The 16,765-nt window shown below is 37.9% G+C and overlaps 1 protein-coding gene across 1 annotated transcript in view; it reads left to right on the top strand.

The window, feature by feature from the left end:
• The window catches only part of EYS (eyes shut homolog), a 685,229-nt gene that overhangs the window by 640,168 nt on the left and 28,296 nt on the right, over nt 1–16,765 (top strand). The window contains exons 42-45 of the mRNA XM_057369428.1: nt 4,109–4,291; nt 9,631–9,797; nt 9,986–10,130; nt 16,549–16,723. Of these exons, the coding sequence (XP_057225411.1) occupies nt 4,109–4,291; nt 9,631–9,797; nt 9,986–10,130; nt 16,549–16,723 (670 nt within the window). The remainder of the gene's footprint in view (nt 1–4,108; nt 4,292–9,630; nt 9,798–9,985; nt 10,131–16,548; nt 16,724–16,765) is intronic.

The following is a 16,765-nucleotide window of genomic DNA, read 5'->3' as shown; positions in this document are numbered from 1 at the left end:
TGTAGCCTGAAGTCTTCATCTGTTTCTATCCCTTTAATCTGTCTTGGTTTTTGCAATGTATTGTAAAGCTGTGGTCCAAGATACATTGCCAGTGAATGCTGAAGGAACATTCATTTTAACTCATAACAGAAAATTCAAAGATAATGAAACCATTATTCCCTTTTTTCTTTGTCACTTTATTCTTTTCTTTTTGTTAAGATTTTTTTCAAACYATAGTTTTTAAACTCCCATTTTTTGTGTTCATCTCCAATAAGATGTACAATGTTAGGGAAGTAAGTAGTCAGCCGTATTGATACATTTATAAAATAGGATAATTTTTCATTATTTGTTTGTGAGCCAATGGGACATATCATGTGTTATGACTTGTTCAATACTGGGAATGCAGAAAAGCTCAATGATGAATGACAGAACTGACAGAGACACACAGGTCAAGATCAAGGACAAAAACTTGATAAAAGACTTCAATACTCCATCAGAGAAGTGCATRTTTTAGGCACAATGTTAATTTGGAGTGTGTTTTTGCAAGGCTCATAATCAGAGATATTGGGACACATCTCTATTCCTTACCACTTCAGGCTTTGCATTGCAGGGGCAAGAGGAGAAATCAGTTGTATCATGTCCAGACAGGAAAACAAAAATAGTAACAAAATAATAGCAGCTGTGCCCTCTGCTATTTCAACCTGCCCCAAACATTTTTCAAATAATGTGTAGAATATCTGTGCTTCAAGGAAAAGATTATACAATYTTCTGCAGTCTTGTCTCTTTAGCCTTATAATTAAAAGAAAAATAATAAAAGGAGGAGGTGAAGCTGTTCTGCTTTGCACAATTTTGCCAATGATTGTACTTTTCATACAGAATTATTATTTTGGTTTTTTTTTCAATTTCTAAGATAAAAATATGCAAGACTATGGCAAACTAGTGTGCATTAAAATCAAACTAAGGAAGGTCATTGAATGAAAGGAATCTCAAAGACTGAATGTTTTACACTCTKATGCATATTTACTGATGACCTTTAACTTTTCTATGTGATTGGATAAAGATCTCTTGATAAATAATAACTAGTGTGGAGAAGAAACATGATTAAAAATGTGGTATAAAATCTCTAAGTGGCAGTTCAGAGACAGATAAAATATGGAATARCTGTCAAGCTAGATAGATTGGGTTAGCAGAAATATAAGCTTTTGACTCCATAGTAATTAACATTTCTAAATCCATTTTATTCTCCCGAGACCAGCACAGGGAGGACTATTTGCAAACACTGCATGAGCCTACTTGCYAAGGATAGGGTGGTTAATTATATATTGCATCTGACTTCTACTAGGTGTGAGAAACCTCTTCAGCACAGTGGATAAAACTGTGAAGAAGCAAACCAAAATAGTGTGCAATGATTTCCATAAAAAGTGCCCGTGGGACTCCTATTGCCTCAAAAATATTTCCCCTCTTCAGGACCACATGCCTGGTGGAGGTGAAGCTCCATGTGGTGCTCCATGGGTGCACAATAAAGAAGGGCAGTCCACCAGAGAATTCAAAATTCCCTAAATCTGTGGGTCTGAGTTGCTCCTCTGGAGGAGCATGCCCTGCTTCCTGCTGGCTTCCTGACAAACTTACRTAAATCTTTGTTTGCCAAAATATTATCTTTTGCCTACTATTAGTGATACTAATACTGTATTTACTGTTATTTTTASTTGGGTAATTACACCAACTGACTTCTGTAACTGTGTTGTTATCCTTGGATAAGTTGATCCCAAAATCTATTGGCTGGTGGCATCATTACCACCTACGGATCGATCCTAAGCAAGGGATGTCTCAAGCCCCTACAATGCTGAATATGTTATGGAATGTACTCAACAAAACACACAGTTAAACCTGGATGAAAAGACCGTAAGAGCTGAGAGGAGATGCTCAAGTAGTCAAAGATGGACATTACTCAGAAAAATTGCTTCTTGTCAGATGCTTTGAGAATAGCTGTGCTCAGATACCCAGGAGCTGTGCTCAGATACCCAAAGAATGTTTCGTGGCTGTGTTCTGACCTGGAGTTCAGAGATCTATTCTCTGTTCTTCCCTACACTCCAGACTGTGTGTAATTTTGTGCAAATCATTTCGTTTCCAAGTCTCCTAWGTTTATTATTCTTTAAATCAGAAAAAATAAAAAGTCCTTCCTTGACTTCACAGAGAATGAGTTCAGAATTTCACAACTGTTTAGCTTTCATGGCAATGAACACCAGAGAAGAAGAACATGCAGAATGAGAAGGGGCTGCAGGATGCAGAGCAGGTAGACTGCTGCCCACCTGTCTTTTGGAGCCTGCAATGCTGAATGGATCAAGTAGAAAGGCAAGAAAATAACTCCCCAGTCAGAAAGCTCCAAGGAAACAGCTGAGAMAATGGCATATTTCATCCTAGGGATAAAGAGTTATTCCCTGTTGGGAATAACTTGTCAGAAATAGACTCTTCAGTGATGTCTGCCAGCAAATCAAATTACCTGGCTCTGTGGAGATACATGATAGGATTTGCTTATCCCATTACAAAACAAAGTAGAAAAACACAATAAACACAAAGGASCCATTTATTTTAAAACCCTCTTATCTCTTAAATATTTTGTGGTTTATTAAATAAATGTAAAGAAAGAAACAAAAGAGGAAAAAAAGAGAGGAAAATAAAAGGAAGAATACTTCCCATGAAAGGTGCTGCCTGTGTGCCATCACTTCCTGAGTAGCAAAAATACCAAACTTGTCCCTCCTTCAGTCAGGTTCAAGTAATCTAAGGGAACATGGGTGGATTGAAACATCAAATTTAAATATGGGGGAGTACTGTTTTGTCTCCAATGCAGCACGACTCACAGAGGTCTGAGACTTGAGSTTGTGTTCAGTCAGACTCATTGCCAGTGTCCTTCTAATTAGGACAAAATCACWGTTTCATATGGAAATTTCCTGGCTCCAAGGTCCAGAGCAAGGCATAATGTGCCACATGTGAGGAGTAGTGCCTAATATATGGGACAGTACACTCCGTGCTGCTGCAGGCTCCAAGCCTGTGCTAGAAAAGCTTTGCCATGCCTGTCTGCACCTTTTCCCAGATGCAGGTACCAAGGCAATGTCTGTGCCAATTTGGCAGGTTTCCCAGGCTGCAAATTTAGAAACAGATCCCACGCTCCAGAGATGGTGACAGCATTTTCACAATTACTCGTTCGTGCTTCTCCCACCCTGTAAGCATCTAGGTGCTTAGATGTACTTAGGTTAGTATAGAATTACTTGGAGAGTATTAAAATCTTTACTAATGTTTCCCAGTCTGGTTAGTGCATGGTGCAGCTTCATATTCCTTCCTCCCCCAATCCTTCTCACTGCCTTCATTAGAAAAGCTGAACCCAGTCWTATTTGATTGGAGGTAACTGCTCAAATCTTTTAGATCCAGTCCCATACCCAATCTCTCAGGACTGAGCTGTTGTTCCTCTGTTTTCACTAARCCACATTGTCAAAACGAGCATTGTGTGCTCTCTGAGCTCCAGGAATTGGCTACAGCAGCCTGGCTACTGGGTGCCAGTCCTTGGGCCATGCAGTGCTCAGCACCAGCGCTCTATTTTCTGTACAGACCTGTGTAGAACTTGGTTTTATTTGTAATTCATGTAGGTACTATTCCCTGTGCTGCAAATTCATCCTTTTATGATGCTTCTTTTTATTATTTCCTCTACCTGGGAAGAATTATTACACCATGACCTCTCCAGCACATCCTTGTACTCACTTTCATTCAAGCGCCTGTCAGAGATGACATTTCTTTCAACAGGAGAATTTCTTTCTGTATTTACTTTTGTCTGAGTTTCGAGTAAATATTACATTGTAGTTTTATTTGTAACAATGTTACCTAGAAACCGGTAGATGGCAGTAGTTGCCAATAATTCATTTTTTTTTAAAATAAGCTTTTTTACAAAAGCTGAAAAATAATGATATTTACCCTCAGAGAAAAGCCAGACTATATCTGCATGTGTGCAAAATATTACAACGTATCAAATTACTASTTTTATTTATAAGTTTTTAAGTTTTAAAGCAGACTAGAAAATAGAACTTATAAACACATATAAATATTTTGCTCTAACACTGAATGTATTTTTTTTATCCAGCTATTAATATTACTCAGCCAAGTTTCAGTGGCACAGATGTCTTTGGCTATACCTCATTCCTGTCTTATTCTACAATCCCAAATATCACCTTCTACTATGAATTTCRCTTGAAATTTCAGTTGGCAAACCASCACTCAGCTTTACAAGATAACCTGATTTTTTTCACTGGACAGAAGGGCCAAGGTAAGATTTGTTTGTATTTCTTATCCTTGAACAAGCTTTCAAATACTCATTAAACAAGTACGATAAAAATATGCACAGGTTTTTCTTGATTCTTTGTAGGATATAATTTCATTAGTAGGAATATAATCTTTTCAGTCCTTTATTGTTTTGCAAAGACAAAATAATCAATCATGTTTCTTTTCATTAAAGAGAAATGTAATTGCTTCCAGTAATTAAAAGCAACAGTTAATCTGAGGCAGTATATTTCTGAACACAATAAGTGGAAACCGAAACTTCAAGATTCTTTTTTTTTCAGTTGTAAAGATAAATTTCATTATTGATCACATGTATTTGATGTGCAATTGTGACAGATGCTGCCTCAAATCTTCTTCCATCTGTTGGAAAATCAATCCAGGGTGTCGCATCCACCCTGCCGTGTGTCCCAAACAATCTGCCACAGGGGCAGCCTTGAATTGCTGTGTGGTCACAGTGGCTCAACTTCCAACACCTGGAGGAGTCAGCACTGAACTGCAGCCCTGTGAACTCTGTGATATTTACAGAGTTCTGGCAGCCAACACTGAACTCTGTGATATTCACATAAAACTGGAGCCCCTGAACCCTGAGATCACTCAATGCAGTTAACCCAGACCAGGTGTGAGCAGGTTGTGCCACAGCCTGTGTAGCAAAGCATTTGACTTGGTCTGATCAACACAGCTGAGAAGCAGGTTATATAAATCTCCTTACAGCATTTGTACTGAGATTTTAGGGATACCTACAGTATCTCTGCACAACAACTCTCTGTGGCAGGCTGCCTGGCATCAGCTTTGCATTGGCCAAAATAGTGATACTGCTCACATGCTCTCCATCTCAGCATTACTCCAAACAGAAGCCATAATATTGATRAAATTTGAGAAAAAAATTATGAATATTTAATGCAGACATAAAGCAGTCATAAATAGGAGATTTTAAGAAGCAGGTAACTTATTTTTACCTTAATTGTTTCTGCATTTGCAGCATGACCTAACTTTTGGGTTTGGAGCTGTCCTGTGGGATGGTTGACACCTAGGAGGGAGTTTGGGTGATGTCTCCCAGGTTTCAACCCATCACAATAGGAGATTAATTTAGATATTTTAACAGAAATCTCTAATTCCATAGCAGATGCTTTACCATGTCTGAAACACGGCACGAGTTGGGCAGATATGGCCCTTGACCTATGGGAACCCCACATTCAAGCTGAACAGTATCAGAAAATTAGTGCTTCAGAAGGATGAAGGAGGGGAGAAATTATTATTTGTTGGTTTAAGATACTGAGCTCCCAAAATGCATTATTAAAAATCARTTTTGGGGAGGCATTATGCAGTTACATAAATATCTTACAAAAATCACTTCAGTAGGATACAGGATCTTCATTTGTTATGTTAATACATTTTATATTTTCTTAGGTCTTTCATTTCTATGGAATTTCTTTACTTAAGTTCCTGTACCCTCTGGGGCTTCTTCCCCTTTCTCCCTGTGGCAGATTTCCAGGAGTCAGACTGTTAGTCTATTGTAATGCAAACTAAAATTTGTTAGCTTAGAACGGCTCAGCAGTTTATCTATCCATGATATAATTAAGTCTGCTATTTTTCATTTGCAAAGATCCTGTCAAATTTATCCAGTGCAGCTCAGCCAAGCAACTGTACTTCAGTGTGCCATGAGACCCTGCTACAGAAAACTTAATTTATCAGGCTGATTACCCAAATTAGTCTAACACAAATAGGTATTAACCACTGTGAATGGATTTAAATTCAAAACTTAGCTCTGCTTCTGTCTGTGTGGAAGTTAGAATTTGTTACTTTTTTTTTTTCCAAACTTCTGCAAAAGACATGGTCAGACCAGGGTGATCCTGCTAACTGAGCTACACTCACATTATTTCAACTACGTCCAGGTATCACTTTCCCTACGCTCCATTTTATTCCTGTGACAGTCACCATTCACTTGTCATTATAACTCGCTCCCATGCAGTTTTTTCTTTCACTCACTAATTATTTATTTTTGTGGATGGACGAAATTGTCTTTCTTTTTTTGGGTAGCTGAGTAAAAACAGTGCACAGAGTTGAAATTGCCTAAAACATTTCCATCTAATTATTCAGAAAACAGCATTCAAAAGCCAGTGTCTGCATCATTAAATTTTTATAAGAAGCTCTGCTGCAATATGAACACAAAGAAATCGTTAAAACATACTTTTCAACAWGAATGAGCCACCACATTCAGACATATTTCTGCAATCTTGGGAACTGAATTTCAAACACCTGTTTGAAACATTTCCAATTGTAGGAAAGGTAACCAAACAAAAATTATACCAATTAATTCACTGACTTTATTCAGGATGGAAAAAATGCAAATATGAAATGTAGATCATCAATGGTATGAAATAATCTGAATCTTTTTCAGTTACAATTGTCAAAAGAGAACACAAAAAAAATTGCTTAAAAATAAAAGATTCATTGCATTAAAAATTTGTCTCAAAAAGGCCTGCCTGCAGGGTGTACCCTGTGCTGTCAGAAATAATTGTGGAATGGAGGTCTTGGAATCATATTTGGCTGAATGAGTTTAAAAAAAAGTCTTACTGGTGTCATTTTTATTAATGAGAATACTGGCATTCTGGGCTCATTATGCAGTTGTCAGGCAGAAACCTGGCTTTTTGTTGCTTTGCATGTCATTTGTGTGTGAGTGTATGAACACTGCAGCACAGTCCTCACGCATTTCTGCATCCCCATGAACAATGGGTGGGCAGCAGCGCACCTGCCAAGGGCAAAACTCGACAAAGGCAGAGCTGTGAGGTACCTGGTAGAATGCTGCTAATAATTTGCTATTTTCTCCTGAGTTTAAATGGTTGAGAGACTGAGCACCCCACATTTAAACTGCCAGAAAGCTGTTTCTTACCAAGGGATGGTCATTTATTTCACCAAAAAGAGATGCTCTTGTTTTAAAAATTGCTCAATTGAGTATTGAGCAATAATGCTCTCAACAGGAGAAGCATGAGAGTTTTCACAGCCAGCAACTGTGCCGTAAGGAAGTATTTTTAATATTTAGTTTGCATTTCCCCTTTTCTCCATTTCATCCCATTTCTTGTAGTTGGCATTCTTTTGCAGCACCCGACCTAATTCCCCTCCAGTGCTGTCATTGGCCAAACCAGGAGCAGCAATTTCATGGCTAACCACTTGTGAGTTGCTATGAARTTCTGTCCCAATACATGGTGAAAGCTAAAAGCTGTCCCATTTATGCAGACTGTTAACATTATTTTATTCTGCCCCACCCTGACAGAGCTCAAGGCCAGGTTGGATAAGGCCTTRAGCAACCTGATCTAGTGGCAGGTATCCCTGCCTATGGCAGTGGGTGCTGGGACTGGGTAATCTTTAGGGTCCCTTCTAACCCCTGAAGAGTCTAAGATTCTATTATTATCTGCATTATCAGGTCAATTTTATAGAGTGCTGACATTGCTGCACTTCTTTAACACATATTAGCACAGTTTGTCTTTCATGTGCTTCCCCTAGTTCTGCAGGTTAAATCACATAGTACACTGTAGACATCATTGCCAAAAAAATAGAAATTTTAGTAATGGTTTTAAGAAAAGAATTGTTATTTTCAGTTGGGAAGTCCTTCACTGGCAATATGCCAGTGTAACTGAAAGCAATGGGATTTCATTCAGTCATGAACAAATCATTGTAATAAAAAATGAATAGTGTTGTGTTCTGTACAACTGAATGTAACTGCACACTTTCTGCAGGGGCAGTGCATTCATATCCTTTGGAATAAGCTTTTCTTTCTCTATATATTCCTATTGCATCAAAATAGTAACTCTTCAGAAGAAACAAACTTCTGTATAGAAAAAAACAGCGTGCAGCATGCTCATTTCCAGAATATGAGATAAGGGAAATTTGGCATTTTTGGCCATGAAGCAGCTGAGCACAGAGCTGCAGTGGGAGGACAATACAGGTATCATTTTYCCTTGGGGAAAAGCCTACTTTATCTTTTGCAAATGAAGAAAGTTTCCCATGCATTTGAGACAGGGCTATCGAGAGACATATTTGAAATGAGAGTCACCATGTGACACTGGAAGAGCAAATAGGAACAGACTCCCCTGAAACAAATACAAAACAAGATAGCCATATGAAAATAGAAGAAAATATCAAATAAAGTACAGTGTACAGGCATGAAATTGAGCACTGAATTGCTTGAATTCACAGGAGACCTGTAAAAATCAATGGATGGCTTTGAATTTCAATCCAGGATATCCTAAGGCAGGAGTGAGAATATWCTTTACTTTCACCACTGTTTGTATCCTGGTTCTTTTACCATACCAATTGTGAATGCAAAAGAAATGTTGAGGTTAATAAAGAGAAACAATTTGATCAGGTTTTCTCTAAATAATGGTGGTTCCTCTCTTGCCTGTGTGAGAAGAGAGATTGAATTCTCTTTAAAGATGCCAATGTGAAAATGTGTTTAGTTGGATSACCAGGAATAGGTCCAGGAATTGAACTCTTACTTATAGACTTTATGCCAGACTTAAAATCCTTCAAATGGTTTTACAGTATAGTGACTAAAAGCACAAACAACACTTACAGCATGCAGGCCTAAATGTAAAAAAATCACATTGTTTACTGCAAACTGGAAAACTAACGAGTTCTAACCTGAAAGTTAACAAGGCTTAAAGAATTAAAGCACTTGTCTGACCAGGGAAATTCCATCAATGAACATCCTAGAGCTGCCTTGATCAGGGGCAGGTGGAATGAAGTCTCCAGGTGCTATTGTAGGTCAAGGGCAGCTGAGGGAGTTTGATAGAAGTTGCTAGAGCTTTTTCAGCCCCCTGYCCTTGTAACTCTCCTTGTCTAGGAGCAGCAGGTACCCTCTGGTTTTGAGGCTCTTGAAGTGCCTGTAATGAAAGCTGAAAGCATCCTGGAATAGGATTGAATCAGGGCTTAGTCTCACAAGCAACTTGAAAATTTATTTTTTTTTTTTTTATTGTAGTGAATGTTGAACATTTATTCATGTTCCATGGGTAGAGAATAGCAATTATTGCTAAATCCACCAGGGTTGACAGGTTTTGTGGATGTCACTAACTTTACTGTAGTGTGAAAAAAATCTTCCTTCAAAAAGCCTAGAAATGTTCAAAAWTTTTGCAGTTTCTATTTTAAATCCACAAGAACACTGGAAATACTCTTTCAAGTTAAACAGAGAATATAAAAATATACAGGAGAATTAAAACCTTCCTGAAATTTTGCTGAACTGATAACTTCTCAGTGGTCTTAGAGTGTATTTTACACAATGGTGTTCACTAAATCCTGGAATAAGCAGTTATCCTTWTTTTGCCTTTTCAGGTCTGAATGGAGATGATTTCTTGGAGTTGGGCCTCCGTAATGGGAGAGTGGTGTACAGCTACAATCTTGGTTCTGGCACAGCAACAATCGTTAGCAAACCGCTTGATCTGACGCTCAATGTTCACGTCATCCACCTCGGCAGGAATCTCCAGAAAGGCTGGCTGAAGGTATGAAAGTAATTCCTTTAGAAGGATAGGAGGATTGGTTTTAGATGAAAGTGTTCTCTGTGTTTTTTCACGTTTTATATAGAAAATTCATATTTCCCTATAAAGCTGGGAGGATTGTCTTCATTTTTGGAGTTCCTAAATAAAGGCAAATTCTTTTGTTGTAACAAATATTAATGTTTYATTGAAAGGTGGATGATCAGAAGAATAAAACTGTGACTTCTCCTGGGAGGCTGGTTGGACTCAATGTCTTCAGTCAGTTTTATTTAGGAGGCTATCGTGAGTATACTCCAGAACTCCTACCAAAGGGACCCAGATTTAAGAATGGCTTTCAAGGTAAAGTTTACACYGTTTTCAATTCCTTTTAAGACATACATTAGATTGTATATCTTTCTTTCATAAGCAACTTTTTCTAGAGATAGAAACAATATCTTATCAGAAAATAAACTAGACTCTCCTTGGCTCAATTTCCTATGGCTTTTTCATTATTTTACTATGATAACTAAGAAACATGATGCAAAAGAGGMTTTGCTATATAATTTTAATGCTTTAATGTGTTTCTGCTAAAATGGAAGCTTACCATTATGTAATATTTTCTTTTGTGTCCCTGTTCTACAACATCAGTTCAAAAGGACTTCCTTCCTCTGTTCTAGTTTAGATTATTCTCCCACTGTGACTGGGAGTGCTAGCTTGGGTAACAGCTTTCATGCTGAAAACTTTTCTCTGAAAGAAACCTGGGTGGTTTTTTTCCCTGACATTATGATCTAGRTGTCTGGACAGGACTTAGCTTATTCCACTTGTGAATATTTATCTAGCAGGAAATAATTTTTACCTTCAAATTCATATTTGAAGCTTTGTTAATCTGTTTTCAACTCCTACCAGATCAGTGATGAAGCAAAAGACTTGTTCATAACACTTTATTTTTATTCTTTAATTCCAAAGAAACAATGTGCTTGATATTTGCAAGGTAAAACTTCAAACCTTGTAAGCACTGGAAAGCCTTTCAAATGAAAATAAAACATTTTGCAATAGTAAAACACAGTTTGAGTTCTCAATTATGAAACTGAGGGTACATTATGAAGGGCAAGAATAGCAATAAAACACACTTTCACACACTAAAACACTGCATTTCTATTAAGATCGCGTGACTGCTTTTTTTTTCCAGCCATCAGCTTACTTTTTTCTTACACAGAGATTTCCTGAAAATCAATTCCATAACCTAAAGCCAACTTTTCACTCAGAATATGAGTTGACATCTCACCTTCTCTGTCTTTTCAGGAAGTATGGATTGGATGGTTATGCCTTTCATAGCCTCTTAACAGCTTGCAAACTGGCATACAATAAAACACAATATATGTGMGAAGTATTTTATTAGGGTCAATATTTGTGAAATACTTTTGGCTTTTTTATAGACATGCTAATATTAGGGGTGACCAACAGGAATCTCTGGTGCTTCACTTTAGCAACAAATATTTTGACAGTTTTCCAGGTTCTTCATGTTGCAAATGTATTATAATGGCCAAATTTCAACAAATGCAGTGTGAATAATCTTATGAAAAAAAGAAATCTAAGTTCATATACTCTTAGYTACCTTACTGTTTACTGATTTTTCTTACTCTTTAAAAAGAAGTATTTACTGCAAAATTTTATCAAAGAAGTAGCACATAAGCAGTTTTATCTTTTCCCCTATCATTTACAGTATTAACTGTATTTGTTAATTCATTCCATGCTCCTGTTCCCAACAGCAGCTTGTCTCTGTTCTCCAGAGCATCCTGACTTTCAAGGAATCTACACTTCCCTATGACCAATTTCCCAAGATGTTTTCTTATGTAGTCAGCTTCTCATTTGTTCTCGTAGCTCAGAAATCTCCCCAGTTTCAGCTCTCAGAACCCTCAGGATCAGAAATGAACTTCCACAGCCCTTTTYCAGCGTGGGAACTGCAATACCACTRGCAGAAAAKAAAATTCTGAGCTATTTAACTTCAGCCAATCTACAGCTGTAGGGAACTCTCAGGAACTCTGGAAGTGACAGCCAAGATAAATTTATCTAGCACATAGTTGATTAAACCACTCAGACTTTTGGAAACATGCTGCTGGCTGCTTTTAAAGACATGATTTATTAAAACCATTTTGCTTCTAATACCAGAGTGTACCTCTCCTTTTGTGAGAAATCACTATTGAATGAAGAAACATTGAGTCCAGACTTACTGCTGCAGACTAAATGTCCCCAGTGTCAGTGTGCAATAATTTAGGATTTTTACTCGGTATAGCTACAGTTTCAGACCATTTCCTCCCTTACTTGCATGCCTTTAGCACTTGTTCAAGTAATTCCCATGGAGGAGTGGAAACTGCAAATAAATATCTTTAACAAACTCATTTAATAATCAAAAGTTGTGGAATTTTAAATTTAGGAAATGTGTGCATCAGCACCAAAAGATTCTTTTGGAAGGSTGAAGGATGTTTGATGGTACTGTAAGCAATTTGCAAATTTTCATTCAGTCCCTAAGGGAAGCTGAAGAAACTGGTAAAGGCACAGCTCAGACGAAGGGAGCAAATTCATGTGGACTTTGAGGCTCATTAATCTTCATCTGAATTTGAAACTCCTTGGGGGGTTACAGGAGCCCTTTTTAAACTGATGAGTTTAGTGTTCAGCTTTTTTTTAAATTTCCTATAACAGTGTAATTAAGGGACCTTWGAGGGTTTTCTGAGAGCACTGCAGCTGCTCTAAAAAGCCAAATGTGGAGTTTAGGTAGCAGCAAGGCTTGTGGCCAAWGAGACTCAGCCTAGTCATTAGTGGAGTCTGAAAGGGAGTATAAAATCAACTGACTCATGTTCAAAGGTCTGCACAGCTCAGCACTGTGACTCACCTACACAAAATGAGACAGAGAATGATTTGGAAAAAAMTGGAAATTACAGCTGAATTTCCATCCCTTCCATCTCTGAGAGAGGCAAAGAGAAATCTGGTGTCAGGGAGGAAACAAGAGGGAGAGTTATAGTGTTTCATGCTGTGTGCTACCATGACTGGGGGATGCAGTTTATAGTCACAGATTGATGCAGAGCCATGGCTGGCATCTAGAAATCTGTGAGGAGGAGAAAGAGAGGGGAAACTGATTGTTCCTGTGGTCCTGTTCATAAATAGGATGAAAYATGGCTGAAGAAGCAATCTGTTGCTTGACAGCAAACTATTAACAGGAGGAGTAAATAGACTAAAGAAACTCTTACCACAAAGCTGAACTGTTGAAGAACCTCTTTCACGCTGAAGGAGCCACSTCCTCACATGAATGATTTGGCACAGAAGTAAATAAAATTCGGAGTACTACAGTCACATTTTAAAAACAGAGTAAATGCAGAACACAGCTGAGTTCCAGATAGACACAATCATAGCCTTTTGATCAAAGTTTCCATTCATAATGAGCWGGAATGCTTTGTAAGCCTGCCAGGGTAAAGACTACGTATCTTTATGTTCCTGCAGCACAGATGTCACAGAAGGAAAGTGAGTTCTGAACTAGCTTTTAGTCGGTGCTGCTTGACCCATACACACCCTCTGGGTGTTTGKGTCACAGCTTCAGAAGTCCTGAGTAGCTGCTGTGGGGGCCATCTGCTCTTTTAGACCAACACTACACTACTCACAAACAGCTGAGGAAAACAGGGGGAAGACAAAGCATTTTAGGATAGGTAGAATTTTAGAAATCTGTGAATTAAGTGCTGCATTCAGGTAGAAAATATTTTATCAATGTGTCTGTTTCTGTCAGTTCTCTTGCTGCAATTTTAGTACATCTTGAAAATGCCCCCTTTGTGTACTTTTWAGTCAAATTAGCACCCAGTGCTTACAAGCAGGTAAGGGATCCAAGAAAGAAATTATGGCRAAAAAAGATCTTTGTGTGATAAGGATATATCAGAAAAAAAATAAAGAACAGGTAAAGCTGAGYAATGAAAAAATATATTTTCTGATAAACCCTCAAGTTTTCTAAATCCGTTGTTGGTGGCTCTTCAGTGGTTTATGAGCTCCGCTTGACCGGGGTGAAACCTATAAAATAAACTGATGGTAAGAAGGTCATTAACAGAAARCCCTAGGTGTGGTCTAAGGAGTCATAATTCAAAGGTTACAAACAAAAARGTAGTGTATCATCTGTGAGTGCACTGTCTTGGTGTCTGATTTCAGTTTACTTGCATAAAACTCTGAGGCTCAGAATCACACYGAGTTTAACTCACAAATCTGGGAACTTGGAGTTCCTCTTGTGAACTTGGCTGCATCAGAAAACCTCTCCATTATTCAGAACAGTTGGCAGTCTTTCATTGAAAGGGGCCCAGAACTGGCAGAGCTAAAGGAATTCAGGTCAGAAAGAAGGCACATTCATCAGCTGATCCCTCTGCAGAAGGTTGTGTGCTGCCTGCTACGACAGGCTCAGATTGCTGCTCTCATTAAATAAAAGACTCAGCTGAACTCAGAAAGCTGGGCCAAAACGCCCTTGTACCTATTCCATGCTTTGTTTACCGGTGCTCAAGAGCTGTTCCTAGCCTGGATGGCACAGTTTGACTGTGGTTGGTACAGTTAAACCCGTCATCCACACAAATGCCAGCTCATTTTCCATGGTGACCTCAAAGTCCTTGGGGACTCACTGTGCTTTCCATTGTTTACCACAGCTCTGGGCTGCTTTTCCTCAGTGCTCCAGCAAGACTCAGGAGAACAGAACATACTTTATCTGCTGCTGATAAAGAGATGAAACATTTGTTAGGATTTACCCAGCATAAGGTGKCCTAAAAAAACAACCCTGTAAAAGCAAAGAAGCAATACTACAAAGATTGCAAATAATCATCAAACTAGGTTATTTTAAAATTACTTGTTATGAGTTTCTGAATTAACTGTTATGTGTCAATTTAGACAGAGCTACAAAATGTGTGAAATATGGAAATAGCCTGTCTAACAGCATTGAAACTGTGATTAAAATAGTTATCTTGCTATAGATAATACTTACATTTTGTTCAAAACAAATTATGTGACTATAAAAAAATCACATTGTAYATGCATTGGGTCTTTCAGATGAAAGTCTTTTTCTTATGTGATTTCAGTGAATCATGCAAAAATTCATATTAAGTGATGTTTTTTTAAATCAGTGCAATGATTATTTGCAATCTCCATATCATATAGTTTCCCTGCTTTTTCCCTAAGCAGAGAGCCTGTGGCATGCATTGCTGAATACCAATTATTCTTGTGATTTCAGGCACTGTGGGTATTCACTATGTCTCAGCTAAATTGTATAAACCAGGTTTAGAAAGATATAAACATTTCCAAATAGTTTATGTACTAGTTTAACTAAAGTGGTTTAAAACCTGATTTTTTGTTTAAAATTGTATATATATTTATACACATATATTGTATAGACCTGGATGGCATTTCAAAAGTGATTAAGGCTACCTTTAAATAGGACTTTACATCACTTGGATGCTGGAGTATATTTTGAAAAGTCACTTAGGATTTGATCCAAAAAGATATACTAYATGGCATTATCCTCAGTTTTGCAGTATAGAAATAAGCATATGGATCCATAAACATGAATCAGAAATACAGATGAATTCAGCCAGACCCACAAAGCCAACCATGCTGTGACACCAGCAGGAAGAGCAAAGACTCTCCAAAGGGGCAGTCCCCAGAAAGCCACAGGATAAGCAGGAGCTGCTGGGAATAGCAAACAGGGAACACCTCTGCTTCACTCTGAAGATTTAGCTCCTCCTATCCTTGGGATACCAATGTATTATGAGATTAAAAGGAAGTCAGAGCACAGATCCAGAGACTGACACTCAGTCATCTTTACAAATAAGTTATTACAATAATCCCTGACAAATATTTGGTCTGTGACAATTATTGTTTTCCTGACAATTCTTTGATGTGTTTAGAGACTTAGAATAATCTATGGAACATAGTCAGTGATAGTCTGGATGCAGCTCTACTGTTCTGGAAAGTAATGAAAGTTTTGTAATAAGATTGTGACTACACCAGGTCATTTGGCAACAGAACCAAGTAACAGGCCTGTAAGCGTTTACCTGATTAGTATAAGATAATTTTTTTAATTATTTTTTGAGGTTAAGGGCCTGAAGGTGCAGCCTACATTTGCCTCAAAATGTGGTCATGGGGGCATGATCTGCATGTGCCAGGGACTGAAGCATTGACATGAGAAGGGAAGAATTTGAATCTTTACCTGAGAAGGGAAGAATCTGAGTCTTTACCTGAAGGGGTCCTTTTCAGCCTCTGGACAATCAAGTCACATTCCTTGCTTGCATTATATTATTTGGTGCTGTCTGGATTCTATTATATCTTATATTAAGCAGATTTCTTGCTGTCTTTCTCTTTCTTTTCTGTTTGGGTTTTTGGTGATTTGTGGTTTGTTTTTTTTTTAATTTGTGACTGTTTTTATCTGATATGGAACCATTTGTGCAAGTGAGTAAACATTTGTGCATGAGTGTGTAAACACAACATTGCACCTAGCCACTGATTTTATATTCTGTCTATTCCTCAATAAATTACTTCTGTTGTTTTACCCACCATTACATGAAGGACTTCTGATCATTTACTCATTTGCCTGAACAGAAAGTAGCTGGCCTATCTTTATCTCCTGTGGATGATATGGTTGACCACTCACTGAAGATATTCTGGTGGAACCCACTCACTGACAGCTGACACTCTTCTGTTGTTAGGTTTATTTTGACTTTGGCTATCTATGTTAAACTTGATTTCTCTCTTTCTTTCTACTTTTGAGGCTGCATTTTTGATGTTCAAGTTCGCACCGGGCTCAATCAWGGCTTTAAATCACCAGGAGTTCCAGAAGGACACCCCAATTCYGGTCGCAGTGTTGGACAATGCAAAGATTCCCCATGCAGTTTAATAAAATGCAGAAACGGGGGGAAGTGCATAGAAACTGGCTCTACTGTTTAGTGAGTATATATATATTTTTTTAGACACAACATAGACTGTTT

Source organism: Malurus melanocephalus, unplaced genomic scaffold (genome assembly GCF_030028575.1).
Source record: "Malurus melanocephalus ecotype Western Australia unplaced genomic scaffold, MMel_1.1 scaffold_109, whole genome shotgun sequence".
In the NCBI taxonomy this organism is placed as follows: domain Eukaryota; kingdom Metazoa; phylum Chordata; class Aves; order Passeriformes; family Maluridae; genus Malurus; species Malurus melanocephalus.
The sequence above is the reverse complement of the archived record's forward strand: the minus strand, read 5'-3'. Positions and strand labels throughout refer to the sequence as shown.